The sequence below is a fragment of the Misgurnus anguillicaudatus genome, chromosome 2, assembly GCF_027580225.2.
Source record: "Misgurnus anguillicaudatus chromosome 2, ASM2758022v2, whole genome shotgun sequence".
Taxonomy (NCBI): domain Eukaryota; kingdom Metazoa; phylum Chordata; class Actinopteri; order Cypriniformes; family Cobitidae; genus Misgurnus; species Misgurnus anguillicaudatus.
This window is the reverse complement of record NC_073338.2, coordinates 32,349,270-32,374,234: the sequence shown is the minus strand read 5'-3', so window position 1 is coordinate 32,374,234 and position 24,965 is coordinate 32,349,270. Positions and strand designations below refer to the sequence as shown.

General features: G+C 38.9%; 4 protein-coding genes across 6 annotated transcripts; 2 read left to right on the top strand and 2 right to left on the bottom strand.

The window, feature by feature from the left end:
• Positions 1-879: 879 nt before the first annotated feature.
• LOC129442554 (dual specificity protein phosphatase 18) lies at positions 880-3,762 on the bottom strand. The gene is made up of 2 exons (XM_055202719.2): positions 3,428-3,762; positions 880-2,883 (listed from the first exon to the last, which is right to left on the bottom strand). Exon 2 carries the CDS (start codon positions 2,877-2,879, stop codon positions 2,298-2,300), a length of 582 nt encoding a protein of 193 aa, XP_055058694.2. The 5' UTR covers positions 2,880-2,883; positions 3,428-3,762; the 3' UTR covers positions 880-2,297.
• A 1,007-nt stretch (positions 3,763-4,769) lies between these two features.
• On the top strand, positions 4,770-5,791 carry sft2d3 (SFT2 domain containing 3). The gene has a single exon (XM_055202717.2). The coding sequence runs from the start codon at positions 4,840-4,842 to the stop codon at positions 5,509-5,511; it is 672 nt and encodes a 223-aa protein (XP_055058692.2). The 5' UTR covers positions 4,770-4,839; the 3' UTR covers positions 5,512-5,791.
• Positions 5,792-6,528: 737 nt separating this feature from the next.
• On the bottom strand, positions 6,529-21,792 carry wdr33 (WD repeat domain 33). Of its 3 annotated transcripts, none has more exons than XM_055202699.2 (23): positions 21,581-21,792; positions 17,096-17,318; positions 16,943-17,011; positions 16,751-16,855; positions 16,502-16,597; positions 16,244-16,395; positions 14,724-14,821; positions 12,025-12,151; positions 11,637-11,791; positions 11,477-11,555; positions 11,261-11,371; positions 11,055-11,149; positions 10,885-10,971; positions 10,670-10,809; positions 10,385-10,537; positions 9,524-10,273; positions 9,384-9,441; positions 9,044-9,269; positions 8,884-8,958; positions 8,549-8,697; positions 8,352-8,453; positions 7,688-7,885; positions 6,529-7,601 (listed from the first exon to the last, which is right to left on the bottom strand). In XM_055202699.2, the coding sequence occupies exons 2-23, from the start codon at positions 17,297-17,299 to the stop codon at positions 7,474-7,476; spliced, it is 3,357 nt and encodes a 1,118-aa protein (XP_055058674.2). In that variant the 5' UTR covers positions 17,300-17,318; positions 21,581-21,792; the 3' UTR covers positions 6,529-7,473. The 3 variants fall into 3 exon arrangements, with proteins under 3 accessions (XP_055058674.2, XP_073709775.1, XP_055058675.2); XM_073853674.1 differs by having other exon boundaries at positions 21,724-21,792; XM_055202700.2 differs by lacking the exon at positions 8,352-8,453 and having other exon boundaries at positions 21,581-21,791.
• Positions 21,793-21,811: 19 nt separating this feature from the next.
• Positions 21,812-24,941, top strand: dusp28 (dual specificity phosphatase 28). Its single transcript, XM_055202720.2, has 3 exons — positions 21,812-22,280; positions 22,631-23,206; positions 23,283-24,941. Exons 2-3 carry the CDS (start codon positions 22,862-22,864, stop codon positions 23,382-23,384), a joined length of 447 nt encoding a protein of 148 aa, XP_055058695.1. The 5' UTR covers positions 21,812-22,280; positions 22,631-22,861; the 3' UTR covers positions 23,385-24,941.
• Positions 24,942-24,965: the final 24 nt, after the last annotated feature.

Sequence of the window (24,965 nt, the reverse complement as noted above, 5' to 3'; positions counted from 1 at the left end):
CAACGAAGGAATGCACCGTACACAAACCTTTACATGTATACTAAACATAATACAACCTTTTGTTGTACATTACTGTACCTTAAGGATACATCATGTACCTGTAAAGATACAGTTGACTGTTTGTACCCCTAAATGTAACTGTTCCTTAAAGGGACACTCCACTTTTTTGAAAATATGTTCATTTTTCAGCTCCCCCAGAGTTAAACACCTGATTCCCACCGTTTTGGAATCCATCCAGCCGATCTCCGGGTCTGGCAGCAGCACCTCCAGCATAGCCCAGCACAATCCACTGAATCCGACCAGACCATCAGCATCGCACCCAAAAAAATAACCAAAGAGTTTTAATGTTTTTTCCTATTTAAAACTTGACTCCCCCGCAGTCACATCGTGCACCAAGACCGACTGAAAATTAAAAGCTGCGATTTTCTAGGCAGATATGGTTAGGAACTATACTCTCAAACTGGCGTAATAATGAAGGACCTTGCCGATGCAACATGGCTGCAGCAGGCGTAGTGATATTACGCACTGCCTGAAAATAGTCCCCTTGGTTACTTTCAATGGCAGGGGACCATTTTCGAGCATTCGCCTGCTGCAGCCATGTCACATCCGCAAAGTCCTTGACCATTACGCCAGAATTTTTAATTTTCAGTCGGTCCCAGTACACGATGCAACCACACAAGAGTCAAGCTTTAAATAGGAAAAATATCGAAACTCTTTGGTTACTCTTTAGGCGCGACGCCAATGGTCCAATCGGATTCAATGAACTATGCCAAGCCACGCCAAAAGCGCCAGCGCCAGACCCGGAGACCAGCTCAATGGACACGCAAACGGCAAGAATCAAATGTTCAACCCCAAGGGCGCTGGAAAATGAGCATATTTTCAAAAACGTGGAATGTCCCTTTCAAGGGAAACGAAAAAACAAGAAAATTCTGTCATAATTTGCATCATGTTGTTCTAAACCTGTATGCTTTTTTTTATTCTGTTGAACACAAAAAAAGATATTTTGATAAATGATGGTAACACCCATCCTATGAAAGTCAATACAATCTAATGTGTGCTTACCATCATATATCAAAATATCTTTCATTTTTGGGTGAACTATCCATTAAAAAGGTACACAATAGGTCCTAAGGGTATTATATTGTGCCACAAAAGATACAAAATTTTAATGTGTTGTGTATACCCATTAGGGCTGTCACAATAATTAAATAATCGTCACGCCGCAATTGTTTGACCTCATCATGATGATTTCAGATCACCGCAATGATTGCACACCTCTTTAAAAACACAAGGGGGAGCTGCTGTGCCTATATAAATAACATGGTATCAGGTGGTGCTTTCTACTGACAGTGTAACGTGATACATTGCAAAGCTATTCAATACAGTGGAAAAACAGCATTTGAAGAAATGTCAAGTTTGTTTTGGTATAGTCAGTTTATTTTGATTTTGCTTTTTTTTGTTATTTTTCAGACATTTTATTGTGTTTATTTCTTATGAAGAATTTTTTAGATCTTGAAAGATATATTCATTAAATAATAACTTTTAAATATGTGTTATGTGTATTAATATTTACTGGCAGGTAAACTTTGCAAAAATATTTAATTTAAATAATCACAACAATGTATAAAAATTATTTCATGAACAAAAAACAAAAAATGTATGAGAATTATTGTCAAAGCAATAAAACAGTCAATTAATCATTATAATCGTCAAAGCACTAAAACAGTCAATTAATTGTCATAATCGCCACAATTTATAAGACAATTAACCGTCAGCCAAATTTAATAACCGTGACAGCCCTAATACCCATAGAAGTTCAAAAATGAACCATTGAGGATGCCACCCCAGTGACAGAAAAGGTACAGTTTTGTATCTAACAGCATGCAGTACAAATTCAAGCACATTTAGCCTTACATTGATCAATAAAACAATGCAAAATGTCCATTATTAACTCAGTTTTGTTAAATCTTCTCTTCTATTAAGTCCTTTGTTGTGTTGATAGCCCAACAGTGTCCTCTGTTGGTTAAATACTAGGTGTACATACTAGATTTCACATAGTTTTTATTATAACCTGGAATTCCAGCCAGCCCACATGAAAAACAAATTTTGAATAAACATCCATAACATTTTGTATTAAATTAGAACCAGGAGTAAACGGATAAAAAGCCTGGTAAAATAAAAACAATGGTGATAAAAACAATTGGACCTGTTGAGGTCTGGTTCTTTGCATAGTTTCTCTCTTTCTTGTACCAAAGTGATGACAATGTAAACATTTTCAGTTCATTATTGACAAAAAGTCATTTTAAAAGCGCACTGAAGTTGTGTCTTCTAAGCTGGCCAAGCCTGCCAAGCCTCGGAGATGGAGGACTTTGTTTTATGCTATACTTGGAAGGTAGTTTTGGTGTTTTGGGCAGTGGAAGTGAATCCAGTGGTTCGGCCACCTTCACAGTATTCTTACCATAGAGTTTCTTCTCATATTCTAGAAGCTGGGCCCAGAATCCCGTATTTAGGCGAATGTAGGGTCGACTCTCTTTAACCCAGTTATGCGCCTGCCGCAGGGTCACTCCTTTGTACTTCATGAGGTAGGCCATAATCAGAGCGGGTGAGCGACTCATGCCCGCTGCACAGTGCACTAAGGTTCCACCAGCCCTGTTGTTGTGGATTCGAGCTGCTACGGTGTCAAAATGATCACGTAGACGGGCGTTCGGGAGATCGGACACAGCAACGCGTATGCACTCCACACCCGGGTAGAAAGGGTAGGTGTGGGACACGGTAACGTTGACAATGAGCGTAATACCTTTACGGATCACAAGTGCTTGATTCATTGGAGCATCAGCCCCGCTGAGAAAGAGGGTTGGTGTTATCTGTGATAAAGACATTGGTCTGTATGGAAAGAGATTAGAACAGTTTTGTAAATTTTGAGTGAAGCTATGCTTACAGTATTTATTTGGGTCAATATAAAATTTACAGAAAATTGCTGTTGGTGCCCTTGGTGCACTCGTATAAGAAAAGTAATAAGGAATAATCCAAGTATACAGGCCTATTACAAAATGATGTCAATTTATAATACATATAAACAGCAAAAGGATTAAAGCCGACAAATAGGTAAAACGTTAATGATTATTGTAAATAAAGGATAAATTAAACAGAACGACAACAAAAACATTTTGCCAGATGCAGGCACTAAACCGGGCACATGCGAACAGCTAAATAAAGACTCCAGTTTTCAGTTTCATATGAACTTTCCACTACATTGTGGTATGTTGCCCATTGTTTACAGCATGTCACATGCAAGTATGTTATAAATACACAATCAATACACACTAGTAGTTTTAATTTCAGTTTACATTTATATTGTTTTTATACTATACAAGTATATCTACAATTTAACTAAACTTTGTTTTAAGGCATATTTTCCACAACTGACCTGGTCCCTTGGTGTGGTCGGTCTTATATTTAGGCTCTTCTTCACAGTGCAGTAGAGACCCCTGTTGGCACGTTCAACCCTAAAAAGGCTTTGAAAACAACTGGCCAATGGAGAGAGAGATTAATTTTAAACTCACTCCGCAGCGCTGGAGGAGCCTGTAGGCCCCATAGCCTCTTCATGACAAATGAATGAACACAAGTCTGGATGGTTTAACACCTTTATCCGTTGATGTTTAAAGGGGACATTTTATAAGATGCTAAATAAATCTTTGATGTCCCCAGAGCACATATGTGAAGTTTTAGCTCAAAATACCATATATATAATTTATTATAACATGTTAAAATTTTCACTTTGTAGGTGTGACCAAAAAATTGTGTGTCATTTTGGGTGTCTTTTAAAATGCAAATTAGCTCTGCACTACATGGCAGTGCCACACAAGCCCTGAAAAGTGAAGCCAAAACGTCTCGATCGCCCCCCCCCCCCCCCGTGCCAGTATAGGTCATAAACCCTGGCCGTCGTCATCTTTTTTTACAGTCTATGGGTTGGATAGTGCAGATTAAGGGGCGGTATTATCCCCTTCTGACATCACAAGGGGAGCCAAATTTCAGTGACCTATTTTTTCCACATGCTTGCGGAGAATGGTTTACCAAAACTAAGTTACTGGGTTTTTTTTTTTCACATTTTCTAGGTTGATAGACACACTGGGGACCCAATTATAGCACTTAAACATGGAAAAGGTCAGATTTTCATGATGTCCCTTTAATATAATTCACTTTCACAATTATTTAATTATCTAAATGCTAAATGTCCAGCCAGAGATTAAAATAATTACAAAATGTTTCAAATAATTCACGATACACGTGAACACTACAAACTATTTAAATATGTTACAAGACATAACATAACATAACATATATTTATACATAGAAATACTATAGTATAAATAATACTATGGTCTATAATACTATGGACTATTCTATGGGCCCTGAACCGATAGATGGAGCACTAGGCCTGGCTCTTATTTGATTTTCTAAGAGATGGTGATATAGATGTGAAAAAGTTACAAACTCGAGTTATATTTTCTTGTTAGATGAGGTCTGATGAAGACAGATTTAATTATAAACGCACCTATTCTTTTTATCTACTCAATAAAGGATTTTTAGCAAATAAAGCAATGTAGGGAAAATAAAATAAATATGGGGGGGTATATATAGGAGAAACAAAGCATCTGAACTCCTCAAATAAAATGTAACAAATTTTTAAAAAAATAAGCTATAAAAATATAACAGATGTAACGACACAAATGCGCTTATATTCCTATTACTAACGTGACTTCTATTCTGTACAGCAACGTCATTGTGGTGCGTCATCACACTTCCTGTTTGCGTTCCACACATACACTCGCGAAAAAGATGGCTGAGTTAAACAGACAACTACAAGAATATCTGTCTCAGTCTAAAAGCGGCGCAAAGACGATATCACAGTCCAGCTCCAGCACTACTATAGACATCGAAGAGTCCGCTTCGCCAACAGGCAGCTGGTTCGGTAGGTGGTCCAGTCCGTTCTCGAGCAGCAGCCGCGGAACTTCATCAGGCCAGGGATCGAGCAGCGGCTTCTCGTGGCCATGGTCATCAGAACCGGACCCGTGTTTGCCGGGGATGAGCCGATCCCAGCGACTGATCGCGTTCGGGACGTGCATTTTCTTCTCGGCCCTGTGCTTCGGACTTTCGGCGCTTTACGCTCCGTTGTTGTTGCTAAAGGCGCGTAAGTTCGCCCTGCTGTGGTCTCTCGGCTCCGTGTTCGCGCTCCTTGGTGCTGCCATTCTCCGCGGACCCAGTAAACTCATCGCGACCCCCACACCAGGAGGCGCGGTGTATTTGTGCTCTTTGGTGGGCACCTTGTACGCGGCCCTGAGCCTTCACAGCACCCTGCTCACCGCTCTCGGAGCTTGCCTTCAAATCGGTGCTATCGTGGGATATATCGTTGCGTTGCTGCCCGGTGGGAGCGCTGGGATGAGGTTTGTGGGTGGCATGGCCGCTTCGGCTATTAAAAGAACAGTGACTGGTAAAACAATGCCGATATGAGCACTTTTATGGACTACACAACACTACAACTGTTGACGTTCTGTGAAAAACATTTACACTCTTTTTGAAGTGATGGTACTTCCAAGTTGGATTGGGATAACTGGATATTTATACAGGAGTGTACGCAGAACCCATGGATGGGGATGTCCAAACTATGTAATTTTAACTGTGACGGGTACCACACACTGAACTTATTGACATTTGACTAATACATCAAACGCAACTTTGAACATTGCATTCTGTATTATCTTTATCCTTGTAAATAAACAACTGGAAAGCCTAGTGGGCTCATTCTGATAAAGTTCAGTTATGCATTTAAAGGTGCAGTGTGTAAATTCTAGCCACATCTAGTGGTGAGGTGCTGGTGAATTGCAACCAATGGCTCAGTCCACTGCTTACCCCTCGTTTTTTAATCGCATAGAGAAGCTACGGTAACCACCACCGGACAAACATGTCATCTGAGATAACTTAGTAAAAAATGTTTGTCCATTAAGGGTTTATGTAGAAACATGGCGGCACAAAATGGTGGCTTTCATGTATGGGTACCTTTTGTGTATGTAGATAAAAACGTCTCATTCTAAGGTAATAAACACATAACGGTTCTTTATGAAAGGTCTTTATACACCCCTGATAATTTAGTTTTGTATATTATTTTGCATTTCTGTCAAGAGATCCTTCTAAAAATTACACACTGCACCTTTAAGATTTTGGAGGACCAAATGTAAAAGTTAAAGCGTATCTAGAGGTGATTGTAATGACAAGTTGCTTTTATTACATTTTGTACTTTGCTAACTACCTTGCAATCCCAGGCAATTTCTTGGATTTGATGCCTTCTGTCCTTGGATCAATAAAGTTATTTTTTGAAGTTACCTCATATTGGTGGATTTTAACATTACTGGATCTGAAAACCCAATGTACAGTAACGTTTTTAAATAATAAAAACAGAGCTAGTATGATTCTTCCTGAGCATCTCAAATAAATGCATTTAACCAAAGAAATGACAAGAGCACACAACAATTTACATAAATTTTGCACAGATTCTATTTTGGTTTCATACAAAAAGGACAAAACAATACATTTATTGTGACAAACTGTACACATAGAAACAAAGTCTGCAGCCTCGTCACTTAGAGTAGCCTGGTAATGTTACAGAAAGATCTCCATTATCTTACATATAAAATGAAATTAAATACATGGCGCTGAGCCACTCAGGAACGAAACATTCAAGAGTCCAGTTCTCTCCCATAACAGACTTAGTTGTCAAACATGATGCCAGTTTGCATTGGCCCTTACTTAAATTGACTTCCAGCTGTTGGATGACAAGATTTGACTCTTGGTGATAGACAAGTTACTTGTGTTTTCAGAGTCATAGAAGTCGAAATGGAAAAGACAAAAGGGTGTCAGATGCTGGTACAAATTCACTGAAGATTGCCATTGTTCAAGTAAATCATAAAGCAGTTCAGTTGCTTTGTGCCGATGTGATATTTGGGAAGGGATGTTTCTTATAGTTTCTACATCGAGTTGTACCATGCATCACAAATAAGCTTCCTGGACCACATCACACCACGATGAGCCCCCCCTCGATATCAGTCTGTATCCTTATCACTGTGTCCGTGGATTTGACGTGAAAACAAGTTTCATGTACCTTAAATACATGAAAATCCAAATTCAGATCAGCAGGTAGCAAGAGGCATTATGCACCAAAGGACCTTGTTTTTGTTCACCAGCGATGAACCCACCACCTTCTGTCCAACAAGTCAAAGTGAAAAACCACTGCCAACAATTACAGCTGTCATAAATGGCTTGCAAAGAAATCCACCGTGATCTTGTTGATGTGCCTCCAAGCCTGCATAAATGAGTACACCTCCCAAGAAGCTGATATTATGGCCATGTGTGGTTCGGCTTTTTCGTCCTTGTGGGCAAAGCAGTCGCTTTATTGTCCCATTGTGCATGTCACCACTCCTACCGCCCGCGACCTCCCCTCATAACACCACGTGGAGGCCTGTTAGGGGGCCCACCACGGCCCCAACCACCTCGTCCTCCACGGGATGGTGGCCCATATCCACCTTCCTCTCTTGGTGATGGTCGACCTAAGAGCAGTTAAATGATATAGGATGAAGGTAATTGTACCACATACTTTGTCGAAAATCATTTGCGAACTCTACTCTCCCCTTACCTGCTCCTCTGTCTTCGGGTCCTGGGCCAGAAGATTCCATGTCACCTGTGCCTGGGCCATCATGCCACGGCCGTTTACGTGGTGGTAGTGAAGCCATATCCATACCTTGTAGCGAAGAGGAACGCTCCCTACTTGCTGGGGAGGGACTGTCATGCATATTGTGGTCTGGTCGCTGACCCTCCCGATAGCCATCATGACCTAAACACAAACACATAACAGCATTCATTTTATTACACGTGTAACGTTACACTTTATCTGTTGGTGCAAAGACCAGCTGTTATGCCAAGTGTACACAAGACATTTGACATAATCGTGCCGCAATTCTACTTTCAAAATGATCCACCTAGACTGATCTTCAAAAGACAGTCCTGTTTCACCTTGAAGACAAGCAAGGAGTGACCGATTAATTTTAAGTCATATCAGTCATATTAACCAACCACGTAGTTTCCCCTCAGCCTATCTATGGTCATTACTAGTCACTTATGTAATTGTCATAACACTTCTTTTCAATCATTTCAAATATACTCCTAGGATCTCAAAAATCTGCCTGTGAAAGGACACTCTGGACTTTTACTTTTGTTAAATCCTTAACACCTGCTCAAGCATGTCTAACTGTACTGCAACTACAAGAACATTTCTATAAATCCCCTACATGCACTTCTACCTGAATCTCGCCCACCCTCCCAGCCCTCCTGGTTTCTTCCTCCTTCATAGTGAGAGGGATAATCCTCAGGAGTTGGGAGAAGCCCCGTTCTTCCTACACCACCTAAGAAAGATGTCATGTTCAAACCTGACATCTCAGATTAATTGGATGGAAGGTGTGTTGATGGACTGGTTTGTGAAACCAGCTGATGGTTTTACCTCCTCTTGGTGGCCCGCCACGTGGTCTCCCTCTTCCTCTCCAACCTTGGCCCATTTCTTCTTGGGAATCAAAGCTTTCATCTCCACCATATTCTTCTTGGAATCCCCCCATTCCACCACGCCCCCCGCTCATGCCACCCCTTCTGAATCTGCACAAATTCAGAAGCAGACAATACAGAGCATGTAATTTGAGAGTTGATATTTTGCATACAAGACCAGTTTTTATGATCCAGTTCCTTCCATAATAAAACTAGAATAATTTAGTGCCCTGGCTTTTCCATTTCTTTTTGTAATTATATAGCCAAGATGATTCCAGACTAATGCTCAACACTTACGTCTCATCTCCATGTGGTGGTGGCCGTCTCTGCCTTTGGTCAAATTCCTCACCAGAGCCCTCATACCCTTCATACCTGACAAAAACAATTCAGCCACCCATGTAATTGAGATTTTACTTTCTAATCCATGACATGCTGACCATTAAAAAGTTCAATGTACCCGTCGTACTCTTCTTCGTCCTGTTCCTCCCATTGGTTTCCAGGGCCTCCTCTGTGGCTCCTGGGGTCTCCTTGGTATTCCTGTCCAGGACCTCTTCTCCATCCTTCTTGGTAACCTCCCTCTTCACCCCAGTACTGACCCCCATCTGAGCCCTGACCTGGTCCTCCTGGGCCTTGTCGTTCTGGTGGGGGGCCCATATGATGGTTGGGTGGACCTCGAGGTCCATCTTCTCACACAAAGAGAAACATAACTTAACAGTGAGGACGCTATTAATTTGCACAATGAAAACTCAAATACTTGCTAAGTATTAACTAAAGTGTATAACAACTGTTACATTTACCATTGGGGCCTTGCTGTCCCATTCCATGCATCATCGACTGAGGTCCAGAATTTTGCCCCTAGAAGACAAGCAGAACATGTAACTTAGAATATGTACTCAGTTTTATCTGAAACCAGGCTATTACAGTTCTGTTTTATTACCTGATTGAACTGTCCTCTGTTTCCTTCACCCATGTGTGGCGGTTTGCCTTGCATGTACGGTGGAGGCCCCTGCATATTGCCTTGCATGTTTCCTGGGGGACCTTGCATGTTGTTTGGTGGTCCATGCATACCCACTGGAGGAGGCCCCATCCCATGCATATTTCCCATGCCCTGCATATTGCCATGAGTCCTGGGTGGAGGTCCCATCATACCCCCTGGCATTGGACCCTGAGGGCCCTTCATGTGTCCATGAGGCCCAGGCCCCCTAATATCTTGATGCATCATACCTCCCTGTGGTGGCCCCTGTCCTCGCGGTGGTGGGCCCATCATGCCACCTGGGGGTCCACCAGAACCTGGAGGCATTCCCCCTGGAGGAGGACCCTGCATGCCTCTCGGGCCAGGTGGCATGCCAGGAGGACCTTGCGGTCCCATGTTCCTGTGAGGGCCAGGATGACGTGGAGGTCCATGCATGTCTGGGGGTCCCATCATGCCTTGTGGTGGGGGGCCCTGGTGCATAGGCGGTCCTGGTGGACCCATTTGGCCTGGAGGTATAAATGGACCAGGCATTCCACCAGGGCCAGCTGGAGGCATGTTGTGGGGCATTTGTTGGGGTGGCATCGACTGAGGAAAGCCCTGTGGAGGAGGGGGCATTGGACCACCCTGCCCCGGAAAGGGAGGCATCGGCCCTGACTGTCCAGGAGGAGGCATTCCCTGCTCCTGTAACTGTGCCATTCTTTCAATCTTTAGTTGCTATGAACAAAAATACAATTAAAAAAAAAATTAACTAACATTCACATTCTGATTTTACTTGAAATAATACACAAGAGATGCAGAACTGCATGTGTCCGCATGTTTACTAACCTCCAGCAGCATAGGGTTTGTATACTGAAGGGCAGCCATTTCTTGCTCAATCTCTGCTTGAGTCTTTTTCTTGCCATCCACTTTTTTCTCATCCTTCCTCTCTTTTGGAACTTCTCCGGGAGCCATCGCTGGAACTTTATTTTCTGCCCAGGCCTAATAAATAATTGAAAAATGTGCATTGGAATAGATCAGTTAAAGCAGTATCAAAAAATATCAAGCAAAATTATACCTTAAACCATCGTGTCTGACAGTGCTACAATGTGATGCAATATGTTACGCACTGACCTGCTGAAACTGAGCTGGAATAGGTTTTGCATAAGGAACTTTCTTGGTCGGGGCCTTTTTTAGGTCCTTCTGCATGACTTCGTCCATTCCCCAGTCCAGTCCTGGGATGCTCATTTCAGGTTCTGTCGCCATTTCTTTACCTTTGCAAATTACTTTTTTTTAGGGTTTTTTCTTGGCATTTATTAACAGCTATAAATCACTGTATATTTGCTTACCTGTTTGTTCTTGTTCCATGGCAGCCTTCAGTTGTTCTGGGATTCCCATGCCAGGAATGGCTGCAATACTATTGGGCTCTAAGTCATCTAGAATTTACAAAATTAAAAATTATTTCATATGCTTATTCTCTTTAAAGCTCACAAATTATAAGTGGTTATGTAATACTAACCATACTCCATGCCATCCTCTGACATCCCTGGCAACAAGTTCAGATTGTATCTATCACGCATCTTGTCACCCGGCCGATTCCTGGTCCAAAATTTGCTGAAGAACGGGTGACAAATGTGAAGATGTTATAGTAATGAGCTAACATTTAAACTAGAGAATTTCAGGTAAGAGTCATAAGTCATTTTAGCCTACTACATGCACACTCACCTAGTGTGGTCATTAGACCCTGAACACAAAATGTGGCCAAGCGGATGCCAGGCCAGACTCCAGATCATTCCTTCATGAGCCATCTCCATTCCTCCCACCTCTTTCTCCACACTACCAAAATATTTCACCACATTACATTAACGTCTAGGGTTACGGTTAATGACAATAGGTATATTTGTGGTTATATACTACTAAGAAAATGTGACCAGTGCCTACCCTGTATGCCAGAATAGCAGTGATCCATCAGAGCCTCCACTGGCAAACAGACCTTCATGAACCGGGTGCCACGCCACAGCTGCAACCAACAGTAGTGCATATCAGTATATGAATTACTTTATAAAAACACAGTTTATCATTTTTAAAACTAGGATTATACCTGTGGCTTCTTTCTTGTGTCCTCTAAAAACCTGCAGCTCCTCTTTGAGGTTGCGTATGTCAAACAGTTTGCATAAATGGTCACGTGATGCAGTCAACAACCAGTTACCATTAAGGTTCCACTTTACCTCCATGACTGTGTTTTTGTGTGCGTGTCTGAAGGCAGAAGTGAAATAAGTTAATTTAGTACCCATATTTCTCGCTCCATTTAAAGTCTTCCATGATTTGTCCCAATGAACTTTTACAAATGAATGGTTGCACGATAACATTAAAGTAAAAGCTAATTCAATTCACAAAGTGTCACGTGTCCATCTTTAAGCCATACAAAGAACACAGCACCCTGCACCTTTTTATCAGAGCAATCTTATCAGAGCAATCTGTTAACTCACAGTGTTGCCAAACTCTGTCCTGTCTTAGGGTCCCAGAATTTTATGGGTTGTTGGCTGTCTTTGCTCCCAGACACCACCAAGCCTTTGGTGGGGTGCCAGTCGACACACTTGACATCTGCTCCGTGACCTGAACACCAACACAATCAGGTTTTCAATGTATGACATACAGAAAGACCTTTTCTTCTATGTATTTGTGTTTTTGCAGTTAAGTCTTATTTTTCAAAGCAACATAATTTTATCCTTGTATATTATTTAATTTTATGATTACTTAAAATGTAATTTCATAGCAAATTCCTTCACTAATTTTGAACAATTTGCTGTCATTTTGTCTGAGTTACACACATTCTTGATTAGAATTAAATAAAACAAACACTTGTGTGTGTGCACAAATACAAAAAAGGTAAAATGTTAATTTGTTATAAAACAAATTAATTAGATTGATATTTAATTAGATTGATATTTAATTACCAGAGTGAAACATGATTAATAAAATTTAATTAAATAAATTATAAAAAAAACATGTGGGACAACTAAACACTAAGGAGCGGTTTCCCGGACAGGGATTAGACTAGTCCTAGACTAAAATAAATGTAAGAGCTGTCCAAACTAATAACATCTTGCACTGCCATATCCTAAAATACATCAATGCCCTTTGTTTTGCCTCAAAATGGACACAAGTAATGTTTTACTAAGCCATGTTTGTTAAAACTAGTTATATTTCCTACTTAAACTAAACTCTAGTCCTGGTTTAAGCTAATCCCTGTCTGGGAAAACACCCCTATATCTGGAAAACAATTGAAATGTTGATGCCCACTCCACGTTACTGTAACCAAGACAGAAGAATAACACAAAATTTAATTAGGAAAATTTTAATTTAGCAATTAGAAATCCTTCTTGAACTGTTGTGTTTTATTTCTTTAATTTAACATTAACAATAGTTTTCTTTGTAGCCAAGTTTAGTATGCCATTCAGGACTGGTATTTTTTTATGGCTTAATTCACCTGCCTGTAAATGTTTCTGAAAGCTTGAAGAGCCTAAAATATGCACCCTGAGAGTTAAGTGTATATAAGATATAGGCTTGGTTTCACAGGCTTAGCTAAAGCCAGGACTACGCCTTATTTAAATTAAGAGGTTTAAGAATGTTTTAAAAACATGCCTTAGACAAAAAAGTGTTACTGGTGTGTATCTTAAGACAAATCAATGGCACTGGCATATTTTAAGATCTGTACATGAAGTTATTATCAAATGATAAAGCACAAACATGTGTTTTAGTATAGGAATTGCCTTAAGCCTTGTCTGTGAAATTGGGGGAAAGTATATTAAGTATTCGGTTTAAGATTAAATATAAAAATCCTACAGTTTAACAAAGAAAAAGAGAGTAACCACAAGTCACAACAACAGCAATGTTTGCGTATGCAAAGTTTGTTATACAAGTGCTCAAAAATGCCTCTGCAAATACAACCCATTATTCACAGACACAACAAAATTACATAAAGCATTACATTTGTTTAAGTGCAAATCTGTTTGCAAATTGCAAATCTCTCACACACACCTCTCATGTTTCTTTTGTAAAGTTCTTTCATGTTTTCCCTCAGTATTTTTTTATTTTAAACAGTTATGTAAATATGAAAAGCTTATTTTAAGTCAAGAGTAAATGTTTAAGTTATTGGGGCGGTTTGGGGGAGCGGGTTTAGGCTAGTCCTAGACTAAAATAAATATAATATCTGTCCAAACTCAAAACAACTTGCACTGACATATCTTAAAATACATCAGTGCCCTTTGTTTTGTTGCAAGATGCACATACATAATCTTTATAGTAAGGCATGTTTGTTAAAACTAGTTATATTTCCCAATTAAACTCAGGTCCAGTCCTGGCTTAAGCTAATGCCTGTCCGGTAAACCGCCCCATTATTACTAACTGAAGGCGATAAAGACTTTAATCTCACTACATGGTAAGAATTTTAAATAATCACAAGAGGTTTTATAGTAAAAAGCAACTAATCTGAGTGGCAGTAAATGTCACTGTGTGCTGCTGCATCAGTAACTAAAAGAAATAACTAGTTTTGGTGGATAGTTAAACTCAGCAACAACAACACGGTTATTTACACAAGTAACAAACCTGAAATGATTAACTTTCAATTCATAAAAACAATTTTAATTAAATACATGTGGTGCCTAAAAATTATGTTTTAACTTTGTTATGCTTGATAAATTACAAAACTATTCTACACAAAACAGTACTATTTGTTGACCAGTATATATGCAGGAAATTTATTTATGATAGTACAAAAACATTACGCAAAAAATACTCATACGCAGGAAGCCAAATGTTTTTTTTTCTGAATTCATGTGGATAAAATTACTCTTTTAATTATTATACAGAAAGACACAAAACACTCTTAACAAAGTAAACTATAACGTCTTTAGCATTAGTGGTCATCATACAAAAAAGAGCTTGGACCACTTGGACTTACTAAACAGTCAATTACTAATAACATCCCCAAAACAAAACCCAAGTAACATTTATTTAATCAAATAACAGACCCCTAAAACTGCCAGAAACAGTGCAAAAACTTATATGGAAAGCCCATGACAAGGAGTGCAGGTTTGTGTGAAAGTGAGTGTGAACCCAGATGACAGTGCGCTTTCGTGTTTAAAGGAATGCATTTTTGAAAATCTCCATATCTGACATAACTTACCTCTCAGAATTCTTTCCTCGTGACAGCGCAGAAAATCCCAGATGCGTACAGTTCCATCATCAGAGCAAGTGGCAAATTTATTATCCGTAGGAGAAAAACTGAAGACATAGCAGGAAGAAAATCAACAATGAAGGATGACAAAGCAGCTCTCTGATGGATGGACACCTTACATACTGTGGGGGCCCTTTGATTTTATCTGGCAAGGACCCAAGCATCTCCTTCACCAACTTTTAAGACAACTTAATCTACAAAACACAACTATCATCTATCATAAAACATGCTTAATGCAAATCTAATTTTAATTGGATGCGACGCATGCTAAGATTCAAATATGGACTGCACCCAAACAGCTCTTCTTTCCTTACAAGCAAAAAGTATAAAAATGTAAAACTGACCGCAACATCCTCTCTGTATTCTAGGCACTGACGTGGAGAACTAAAAAATGGATGTTTCCTCCCACAGAAATATGAAATGCACTTAGTTTCAAGTATGATTTTGACTTTTTACTCTTATTCCTCGGAAAACACACAAGGTAGTTGAGCATTTGCCAAAACTGAGCCTGCCTCAGTTTACTATAACGTCATAACGTACAATCCTTAACCACAGTGCTCAGAGATGATCTTAAGCTGCACTTGTTTTTTTTTAAATGGCATGTTAAAAAGAACCAAATACATGAGCATCTCAAATATACAATAATGTTGGTTTAAAATATGTGCATTCCCTATTATGTTTTGGGGTTTTAAATGTTCTTTTTATTGCTTCAGAAGGGACTTTAAGGTGCTCTGGATTGTGCTTTGGTACACAAAATGAATGGGAGTAGCAGTAAAAAAGTAAATAAATGAATTCAGTGTATTTTGACTGAAAATTGTGATGCATCTGTACCCATGTGAGAGTTGTCTTGAGGTAAAAAGTTGTCTTTATTGCTAAAATCTTTATTTAACCGCAGAACTTTTATTAGAAGCTAGGGAAAAGTCATCTTATGGGACTGACTGAAAGCATGGCACAGACTCTGATGGCCAGCAGGGGCAGCACAGCTCTTGCCCCATTGTTTTACCAGTGTGAATGAGACCTGGAGTAGTGTATGTTTTCTAAAGAGTACACAATTGCATGGACAAGTGTCCATCTCCTCCAAAACAGAGGATCCATAATACTTTTTTCCAACAAACACTTTGAGGGGCTTTTTAAATGGCCAGTTTCATGTTTCTAGGCTGCACGTGTCATAGAATAAAGATAATTGGGAATGCTTTATTTAAAAGTGTGAAAATACACCTTGTCTGTACAAATAGTTACGTATATAAAATATTAGAATACATATTTCATAAGCCATAGGTGACAAATAAATGCAGTCTTGCAACAACGCACACATATCAATAATGCAGCACATAAACACTGAGCAACACAGGAAAGAGTATATCATAACTGACAGCACTGAGGAGAGCCCCCTACAGACAGAACCCTGCCCTTGCAGGGGCGGTAACAGGCTTGGGTTAACTACAGAAAATGGTAGATTTTGTATAGACCTGGCCTCTCTAATCGCCTCCTTGTGAGCCTGGAACATCTTGACGTTATTCATGTTGGACTGCCAGTACTTCACGTAACCTCCATGGTCAGCAGTCAACATCCACATGTCATTGTGAGACCAGGTCATTGCCCTAACAGGGCTATCATGCGCCTGTGAGAGGGGAAAAGGCAAGATAAATAAATCATTATTTTAAATAAGCGTTTGAGGTTGTGAGGATATGTCATCTGTCACAAGTATAAACAAGGCCTATAGTTACCTGCAGAATTGTCTCAAAGTTAAAGGTGAGCCCATTCCACAAAGTAAACTCCCCACTGGAGGCACCTGTTACAAGTCGCCTGCCTTCAGGAGTCCACTGCGAAAAGGGCAGAGAAAGAATTAGAACAACCAGGAAAAAGTACAGATGACAAAGTACAGCACATTCATCTATGTTTGGGTTAAACAATACAAGAAAATCACAGAAACAAACATGGATTTTAGATACTCAAAACAAAAGCCTTAAACTTACCCGCACAACAAACACGGGACACTTGACTTTGTTGGTGGAGGTTCTGACAAACTTTGTCGTAACGGCATTCATAGGGTTACTAAGCATACCAATTGGAGGTACAAGCTGCAAGACAGTCGGTCATGTTATTAGTAACATATAAACTGTAAGACAACTAGTAAAAGGGGCAGTACACCATTAAATTACACTTACATCATTGTAGCAGCCTGCATCTGGCTGAATAGCACGGAAATCTCTGTGATCTCGCTGCCACAATCGACTCTGAAACAGAAACATTTACAAAATATTAGGATCACTGGGGGTATGGGGTCTCTCTTTCTGTTACATTTTTTGTTAGCTCTTTACCTCCAAATGTCTGATGACAGAAGGATTATAATCGATGGTCTTGCGGTTAACAGCTTTTCTCATGCGCTTGCCATCGAAAGTTAGCTGCTGCATGGCCTGCTGCTGGGCAAAGTCTGGCCTCTTGTAGAAGAGCTGCCGAGGTGCCTGGTGCTGAAACCGAGGCATATGGAAGAACCGGGGAGGAGAGCCGATATCCGTTGCCATGGTGACAGTTTTTCAACACCTGAGAATGTAATAGGAAGGCCATTTACTTAAAGTTTGACAACACATCAACTTATCAAATATTTTAAATAAACAGAGTGGCAAAGACAATAAACACATCAATGCCAATCACATTTAATACAACTCCAAAAGACTTAAATATGATATTGGCACATTTATTCATTAGATAAGACAGGAATTAATTTTTTTAACCTTTTGTAGTTCAATAATAATTGATTCCCCACTGTTAACTTACACCTGCAACAATGCTAATTTTCTTAAAATAATTGTCCATATCTCAGATTAATAGGCACAGAAATTTCAACATTGAGAAATAAGAATTCAGAAAAACAGAATGAACACTTTGATTATTATGGCTAAAGCTATCAAAAAACATACACACAAAATAAATTTAGGGATTAACAGCTAAGAAAATGTGTGTGAAAATGCCATTTTGAAACAAACTGCAATTGCCTCCTATTTTTTTCAATAAGAGGCAACAGCTATTGTACAAGTGAAGCGATATAAAGAGTTATGTATACTGCATAACTTCCCACAAGTATCAAATCCATATGATACTGTGATTAATAAAAGCTCTTTAGGCTGGAAGAAGAGTATGAACAAATAGTAATTAAGGTGTGAAAATGTATAACGGACTAAAAAACAGGGTAAAATTAACTACTAACATTTTTTTTTTACAAAAAACCCTAGTTAAAGTTAATTTCTATGTACTACATTTAACAGCTTTCACCAAGATTAATACATCTGATTAAATCCAAATAAATCCTATAAATTTTTTTATTGATATTTTGACACATCAAGCAATAACTCCTGTGCTTCTGTATAGCTCAGTGGTACAGCATTGCGTAAGTAGTGCAATAGGTCATGGGTTTGAACGCAAAGGAACACACCTACAGATAAACAATTTACACCTTGTAATGCACTGTTAGACGCTTTGAATAAAAGTGTCTGCCAAATGCATAAATGGAACTAATGTTTACAAATTGCCCCTTATTCTAACGTTTAGTTACATTGCGTTAAAGGTTAACATAGAATAAATATTTTTAAATAAGCATTATGACTTGTCATTGCTCATTTTATAATAGGACAAAATTTTGGCAAAAGACAAAACCAATTTCCAACAAACATTCCTCATTTTGCAGATGTGTTTGAATGCGGAAAAAACTATCCCAGAGGTATTCACCTTAAAAACTATACATTAAAATGAAAAGATTCACATGCAAATATTGAGTGTATAAAACTTAAAATTATAATAATAATATTATTAATTTAACCATGAATAACTTGGGAAACCACTCAACTTTAAATCTGTTCACAATAAAATATTTTTTTTTGTTATCATTTACTCATCCTCATGTTGTTCTAAACATGTATGAATTTCTTTTTTTCTGATGAACACAAAAGAAGATATATTTTGAGAAATTATGGTAAACACACAGCAGAGAGTGACCATAGACTTCCATAGTAAGAAAAAAAATATTTTGGAAGTATTGTGATAAATGACTAAGAAAATTTTTTGATAACTGATGGTTAGCACACAGTTGACGGTACCCATTAAATTCCATCATATTTTTTATTCCTACTATGGAAGTCTATGGTCACTTACTGCTGTGTGTTTACCATCATTTCTAAAATATCTTCCTTTGTGTTCATCAGAAAAAAGAAATTCATACAGGTTTAGAACAACATAAGAATGAGTAAATGATGACAGAATTATAATTTTAAAGTGAACTATCCCTTTAAGTCACACTTCACTTGCAACAGTTTCAAATGTTTCTTAAGGTGGCAGACAAACCCAGTTGTAGTTGATCTTACGATAGTACAAAGGTTAGCATTCTGTTATCTTTTAATATATGCAACCTCTAGAGCAGTGGCCTCCAACTTGGTGGCACGAAGTCTATGAGCTGCCCGCCAAAGGCCATTCTATTAATAATAGCCTCAATTTTAATATTAATTTATTACATTTTTTTATGTATGTTAACATTTTAAACAATGATAAAACACATCAACAAAAATAAAATAATTCAACAAGTAAAAAGAAAACGTTTTGATTAGACTACATGAAAAAAGTAGCACTACAGATTGTTTTATCAAAAAAAAGAAAGTCTCTTCTTAAAGCCACTTAAAAAGTAGGTACAGTACAGCACAGAAAACAAGTGGTCAGAATGCTGCCCTCCAAAAACTGAACTGCATTCAACAGGGCACGACATCAAAACAATAACCACTTATTAATATAATATATTAGTCAGCATCATAATTTAAAAGAGAGAGAGAGAGAGAGAGAGAGAACGCTGAATGAAAACTAACTGACTCAAAATTAAAAGTTAAGCCAAGCCTGATGCATGTAACTGTAATTGGCAAATGCAAACACTTTTTGTAAAGATTTTAGTTGTTATTAATTTGTAACCCATAAAACAAGCATTGTAAAAAGTTGACGTAAAATAACACAAATCATTACATCAACATATGCATTCATATATGTACAACATATGCAAGTTTTTCTAGATGCAACTTTTTTTATAAAAAAATCTTGGCAATCGATTTGATCTGCGGTTACAAATACTATACCTGCCTAATGCTAACAGGGTTCCCACACCCTAGTTAACTTCAAATTCAAGGACCTTTCAGGTCCAAAACCCTCAAATTCAAGGACTAAATGTGGGGACACATTTCAAGTGAGAGCAAGGTTACCTTTAAAGATATATTGTTACAGTCCCCTTTCGAGGGAACTCGCGCTGTGTCACTGTGGTGACTCTTTAGGGACACCTCCAAGGGTAAGTGCGTCTCAATGTGTATATCAAATTCAACCAATGGTGAGGCTTAACGACAAAGACAGGGTGACGTGGGAGCCGGGAAGTATATCACTATCTGAAATATTGCCAAAGACGGCGTTACAGAGATGCAGGAAGTATGGCAAGGGAGACACAGCGTCTCGTTCCCTTCTCAGGGTACAACAGTTACATACGTAACCCGAGACGTTTTCATGTGTCAAACACAACTATGCAAAAAGCATTTTGGTATGAATCAACATTCGCATACAGAAGATATAAGCATTTCAAGCAAACAGTTTAGCACGTGTGCTTAAAAAGTCTAGAACTTTTATGATATTATGCTACACTACACAGGGAATAATATGGTTTTTTTTTTCAGAAAACTTTTAATGACCTATATCTATGTATGTATATTTTCAAAAACGTCCCAGGGCCTTTAATTTTTTCCCCCAGATTCACAAACTTTCAAGGATTTTAAGGACCTGTGGGAACCCTGTGCCAATGAAATGAAAGAGGTACTAGAGTAATTGACACTGGAAATTTAACTAAAACAGAAAATGTATCAATACAAAGAGTATAATGTTTGTCATGTGTCACACATAATATCAAAACTGTAGCCCTGAGCAGCCCTTAGGGAAAAGTGTCAAAACATCTGGAGTATTAGCCTAACACTCTCAAAAGCTTTTTTGTATTTTATTTACACACCACAATGTGCTGAAATCCTCAATGAAACATGTTCAGCAAAATAATTCACACACCATATAGATCTGCATAATAAACAAATGCAAACAAACAGATTGATTATTCTGCACTCAGGTAACTTATGTAGCCCAGTCACATGTACTCTACTATCATAGGGTGAAGGAATTTTAGTGTCTGATAAGTGGTTTAAAAATTAGTGATATTGGGGTAAATAACAAATACAATGCAGTTGTGCAAATAGATCAACGGTCTCTAGTTTAAAGCGATGAAGAGATAATCTAGGTACTTTGGTTGCATTGACGGGTTTGTGAAAGCCAAGACAAAAATTAAAAAAGCGCTTGTCCCATGAGGTTTCTTTAGATGGCGAGTTACATAGCACACTGCAATAATACAAAGCAAAATAAAAAACAATCGTGGTTTAAATATTAAAGATGCTTTTATATTTAATTTTACGCACTAAAGCAATATTGGCGGCTGATGTATAATCTACTCTTGTAGTTAGTCTCTAGATCTGGTGTTTAGTTTGAGGTCTGTTAGCCGCTAGCCGGCTAACGTTAACACAATAACTGACGCTATCGCAGGCCCTTAGAAACAAGCCACATACACACCGTCTGAAGTAATGAAAAACAAAATATTCCCCATCAGTAAAAATTTAAAGTGTGTTTAGTTTATTTGAAAACAGAATATGTCCACTGAAAGCTTTAAATGTGTGCTGTGAGAGTGGTTGATCATTCCCTGTCTCCCGCACAGCGTGTTTAAATGGCGCCCGGTCAATACTTGAGAAACTCACCCAAAATATCCGGTGCTGACTGTCTATATATCTAAATTTAATACACGACTCTTCGTGGTGGAGACTGTTGTATTCTCTTTCTGAAATTGAAATGTAAACTGTCTCCCAATGATCTGTAAACTTGTTATTTTGCGTTAAATTACCCCCCTGCCTCCATCTCAAGGCTTCCTCTCATCTCGTTGCGTCGTACACCGGAAACGACGTCATAACGCCAGCGTAACGGCGGGAGAGAGGACCGTACTTGTGTGTTTTTTTTAATACTAATACGTATTATTTCTTATTATTATGTATAAACTTATTATTATGTATTTCTAAGTGTTATATTGTAGATAAAGAGCATAGATCTGTCTCCAAACAGAGTGGCGCTATGCTTAGATTATGAATTGCCAAAAACATTATATATTTTTATTATTATATTCTCCCACCCCTATACCGAACAGCAGCTTGCCCTCTCCTGTGAAGACTCAGCAGATCAGGCATAAAATCTAGACTTTGTAAGCTTGATGCCAATTTTAGGTATCAAGTTACGGCTATTTACAGTCACATAAGGTTAAAGACAGCAATGATTGACGGGTGTGTAGGCGTGGTCAGTCAGCTGCATGTGTCCACTTCACGTTTTCGTGCATCCCATTTCGAGTGCTCGTGCTCGGACGGTAGTGGCGAGGATGAAGAAACCCCGAGGATAATCTCAGCCAAAACTGTAGGTCATGATTTCTTTATCAATGTTTATGCCGTGTTGTATATATAGTGAAGACAGGAATAGATGGCATGTCATGTTAATAAAATGAAAGACTGCTAAAACCATTCTTAAGTGTTTGGTTGGTTTAAGATGGACTCCCCAGCATGGCAAAGCAGGTCTTTAAGCCTGGCAAAGCTGGTGGCCAAATTGGTTTTATTTGGTTGGTCACCCTGACTAACTAAAAAGTTGTCAAGACCCTTCTGTCAAGACCAGCCAACCAGTTTAGCATGCTTTTACCTTTTACAATAGGGTAGGTTATTTTACACAAATAACACATGTACATGAATAATGTTCTCTCTTGTCTAATTTAGATTATCCTTATAAAGTGAGCAGCAAGATTACTGCTGACAAACATGTGGGCATTGGGACCAGAGTAAAATCTTGAACCAATTCTTCCAGCTCATGCTGGGCTACAGAATGTGTATCTACTGTCATGTTAATTAAATGCATCATTAGTTAATATGTGATTATAATGGACAGTATAATCTTAAAGTTCCTTCAAGACACACATTCAAGGATATAGGCACACCTACAAGTGCAAAATGCTGCAGTTGTGCACAGTTACAGACTGTCTGCTGATCAGTAATGCACGGTCAGCCTGTAATGATGAACTAATCCAGAAGGAGGCGGTCACCCTCTGTATTAACGTGTCTAAGCAGCAACCCTTTCCCTCCATACGGGTCAGCACTTTGCGCGTGCCGGTCTATGATGACCCTAATGAAGACCTGTATAAATATTTTGACCGCTGTGCTGATGCCATAGCGAGTGAGGCAGAGCGGGGTGGCCGCACCATTGTGTACTGCAAGAATGGACGCAGTCGTTCTGCTACTGTCTGTGTTGCATACTTAATGAAGCACCAGGGACTTACTCTAACAGATGCCTTTCAGGTATGAGTGCTCACTTAGCACTTTTAGTTTATCATTTGAATCTTGTGGTGTTTTAAATTTTCTTTTTTTTCTTCAGATTGTGAAAAGTGTCCGACCAGTAGTGGAACCTAACCCGGGATTTTGGACTCAGCTGGAACAATATGAACAGGAGCTGAAGATCAGGAGGTCAGCCAGATGAAGATCCAACTCACTTTAACTTTGTATAAATACTAATGTTATTATTACTAATGTTCTTAAAATTATTATTCTATTCTAGTCAAAGATTTGAGGCCTTAAGGCCAAAGTAAAGTCAAATTGTTACGCGAGCGTGAGGGTCCATGTACAGTGCGCAGCCAGATACGTACATTGTATGCGTATTGCATATGCGCCTACAGGAAAATGTAGTATGTAGCTCTGGAGATGCATTGCATTTTGTTGCAATGCGCATGCGTCGAACGTCTATATACACGTACGAGTCAAATAAACTATACTGTGCAAGGCTGTGTGTTCGTACTGTGCACATACAATAATTTACATGTAAAAACAGACTATACTCTGGGCTATAGACACTTCACTGTTTAAGCTGGAACTCATGTATCCCTTTAAATAAGCATGTGTGCCTTAAATTGTTATCGTCATAGAATAGAATAGAAAAGTAGCAAATACTGCTGTACAGATGACTGTCATTATGGCCGACAGACTGATTTTTTGAAGGAAGGATAGCTTTTAACAGTATGCTGTTAGTAAAGCTATGAACTCGCAACTTTAACTGTTGAACTAAATGCAATTTTTTTTCTGACTTTGCTGCCTCTAGACGCAGCTTTCTTAAGGGGACACTCCACCATTTTTGAAGGTGGGTTCATTTTCCGGCTCCCCTAGAGTTGAACATTTGATTTTTGCCGTTTTGGAGTCCATTCGGCCGGTCTCTGGGTCTGGCGGTGCCACTTTTGGCTTGGCGTGGCATAGTCCGTTCAATCTGATTGGACCATTAGCATCCCGCTCAAAAATAACCAAAGAGTTTTAAAAAAAAATTCTGTTTGGAACTGACTCTTCTGTGGTTGCATCGTGTGCTGGGACAGACGGAGAATTGGAGGTTGGGATTTTCTAGGATGATATATATGGCTGGGAACTGGACTCTCATTCCGGCATGGTGATCTAGGACTTTGCTGTCGTAGCATGGCTGCAGCAGGCGCAGTGATGTTACGCAGCGCCTGAAAGTAGTCCCCTTGGTAAATTTCAATAGCAGGGGACTATTTTCGGGCACTGCGTAATATCATCCATGTTATGGCAGCAATCTTGATTGTTGCGCCGGATTGAGAGTATAGTTCCTAGCCATATCGGCCTAGAAAATGGCAACTTTTCATTTTCCGTTGGCTCTTTTTACAGAGAGGACATTCAACATAGTGTTAATCTAAATGTATAGATAATGATTTATTGAACAATTGTGATTGTTTATTTTATTTTTAACAGGGTTTTTTATGCAATACAATAATATGGGTTTTGTTTTTGCTGTCTGTAATTGTGCATCCTCAGGAATATGTTCAGATGCTGAAATCTGGTTAAAAGCTAACGAGCAAACATTGTACTTTATTAACACTGTGTTTTAGCAAATGATTTCCCCTATCCTACTGTAATTATTTGTTACTTTTTCCTATGAAGCAATCACATCACTACATTATTCATGTTGCAATATGCAAAAATGTGACTATGCAAATGTATGTTAAACTTCATTAAAACACAGAATGTGTTTACTGACTGTCAGTCAAATTTCCTTTACCAT

Coding starts and splice junctions, on each gene's coding strand:
- LOC129442554 (XM_055202719.2), bottom strand. CDS start 2,879: ATGTCTTTATCACAGATAACACCAACCCTCTTTCTCAGCGGGGCTGAT.
- sft2d3 (XM_055202717.2), top strand. CDS start 4,840: ATGGCTGAGTTAAACAGACAACTACAAGAATATCTGTCTCAGTCTAAA.
- wdr33 (XM_055202699.2), bottom strand. CDS start 17,299: ATGGCAACGGATATCGGCTCTCCTCCCCGGTTCTTCCATATGCCTCGG. Junction 16,396..16,501: donor ACTTTGAGACAATTCTGCAG/GTAACTATAGGC, acceptor CCCCTCTCACAG/GCGCATGATAGCCCTGTTAG. Junction 14,822..16,243: donor GAGGCGATTAGAGAGGCCAG/GTCTATACAAAA, acceptor CTATGTCTTCAG/TTTTTCTCCTACGGATAATA.
- dusp28 (XM_055202720.2), top strand. CDS start 22,862: ATGCTGCAGTTGTGCACAGTTACAGACTGTCTGCTGATCAGTAATGCA. Junction 23,207..23,282: donor CTCTAACAGATGCCTTTCAG/GTATGAGTGCTC, acceptor TTTTTTCTTCAG/ATTGTGAAAAGTGTCCGACC.